Source organism: Muscardinus avellanarius, assembly GCF_963383645.1.
Source record: "Muscardinus avellanarius genome assembly, chromosome: 8".
Classification (NCBI taxonomy): Eukaryota; Metazoa; Chordata; class Mammalia; order Rodentia; family Gliridae; genus Muscardinus; species Muscardinus avellanarius.
This window is the reverse complement of record NC_137794.1, coordinates 96,606,280-96,608,055: the sequence shown is the minus strand read 5'-3', so window position 1 is coordinate 96,608,055 and position 1,776 is coordinate 96,606,280. Positions and strand designations below refer to the sequence as shown.

Sequence of the window (1,776 nt, the reverse complement as noted above, 5' to 3'; positions counted from 1 at the left end):
CTGTCTCAGCCTCTCGAATGCTGGAATAACAAGTGTGTGCCACCCTGGCCGGCTGGGGCTGAACTCTATTTTTTTTTTTTTTTTTTTTAGGGTCTGGGGATGGAACTCAGGAGCATTCCACCTCTGAGCTATACTCTCTGCCCTACTTTTTTATTATTATTATTATTATTCTTTATTTTGAAACAGGGTCTAAATGGCGGAGGGCCTAAGTCGCTGAGGCTGTCCGCGAACCGCGATCCTCGGGTCTCAGCCTCCCCAGTGCTGGTGTTACAGGCGCGGGCACTGCCGAACCCCGCGTTTCTTCTTCCCCCGGGTGTGCGCTGGGCGGGCAGCGCCTAGTTGATGCACGGGCAGCAGAAGCAGCAGAGGGTCCGGCAGGGGTGCTTCTTCTTGTACTCCACGGCCTTGCGCACCTGCGCCTTGGCCTCGCCGGTGTAGTCCAGGGTCTTCTGCACGTTGAGCTCGATGACGTTCAGCGTGTCGGCCTGCTTCTCCACCAGCACCGCCATCTGCAGGAAGAGCTCGTGCACGTCGCGGATGCGGCTCTCCAGGCGCACCAGCTCGCGGTGGCGGCTCTCGATCTCGTTGAGCGCGGCCCGCGCGCCCTTCACGTCGGCCAGCAGGTTCTCGGAGAACACGTCCCACTTGCCCTGCTCGAACATGTCCTCGATCTGGTCGCCCGAGACGTCCTTGCCCATGATCTCCAGCTGGCGCTGGATGCGGACCTTGCAGTTGTCGCGCTGCTTCATCTCGGCCTGGTTGTACTCGAACATGGCCTGCTGGAAGGTGCGCGTGAGCGCGCTGTACTGCGCACGCGCGATGCGCGCCACGGCCGAGTGGGCGCCGTGCCGGGCCTCGGCCGCCTCGCTCAGCTCCCGCAGGGCGCGCAGCTTGCGGTGGATGCCCTCGCCGCGGCCCTTGATGGCCTTGGCGATGGAGTTGGTGTCGCGCTTGATGCTGCTGAGCCGCCGCATGGACGTGAGGAAGCGCACGTTCTGCTTGCCCAGCCGTCTCACGTCGGCCATCAGCAGCTGGTTTTCCTCCTGAAGGTCCTGGATGTCCCGGTACAAGGACTCCAGGAGGTGGTCCGTCTCGAACACGATGTCCTCGTGGGGCGCGTCGAAGACGTCGTCCCCGTCGGGGAACTGCTGGTCATAGCTCTTGGACAGCTCCACCAGTTCGGCCAGCCGGTCCTTCATTTTGCCTGCAACGCAGAGGTGGAGGTTAAATTCATGGAGGGAGAAGCCAGTATGTGCCTTCAGGGGAGCTGAAGCTTAAGGCGCATTCTGGTTTTTTTTTTGTATTGGTGATGGAACTCGGGGGCATTTGACTTCCGAGCTACACCCCCTGCTCTATTTTTTATTCTTTATTTTGAAACAGGGTCTCACTAAATTGCGGAGGGCCTAAGTAGCTGACGCTGTCCGCAAACCTCTATCCTCTGGTCTCAGCCTCCCGAATGCTGGGTTTACAAGCGTACGCCACCACGCACCGCCCTACCCCTATTTTTTGTTCTTTATCTCTTAACAGGGTCTCACTGAGTGGCAAAGGGCCTGGCTAAGTAGCCGAGGCTGTCCGCAAACCGTGATCCTCCGGTTTCAGTCTCTCAAATGCTGGGATTACAAACATGCGGCACCACGCCCGGTTTAAAGATGCTTCTCCTCAGTGCTCCTAATCGTTTTTTTCCCCCCGGCTAAAGTAATAAGTGCATAAAGGAGCTGGGTGTCCCATGGCATTTGGCTTACAAGTAGACAGCTCCAACGGAAAGGCTCAAACGCC

At 58.2% G+C, this 1,776-nt stretch overlaps 1 protein-coding gene across 1 annotated transcript; it reads right to left on the bottom strand.

Annotated features, from left to right (window-relative positions):
- Positions 1-335: 335 nt before the first annotated feature.
- On the bottom strand, positions 336-1,199 carry STX11 (syntaxin 11; the record flags this gene model as incomplete). The annotated part of the gene is made up of 1 exon (XM_080700259.1): positions 336-1,199. One exon carries the CDS (start codon positions 1,197-1,199, stop codon positions 336-338), a length of 864 nt encoding a protein of 287 aa, XP_080556385.1.
- Positions 1,200-1,776: the final 577 nt, after the last annotated feature.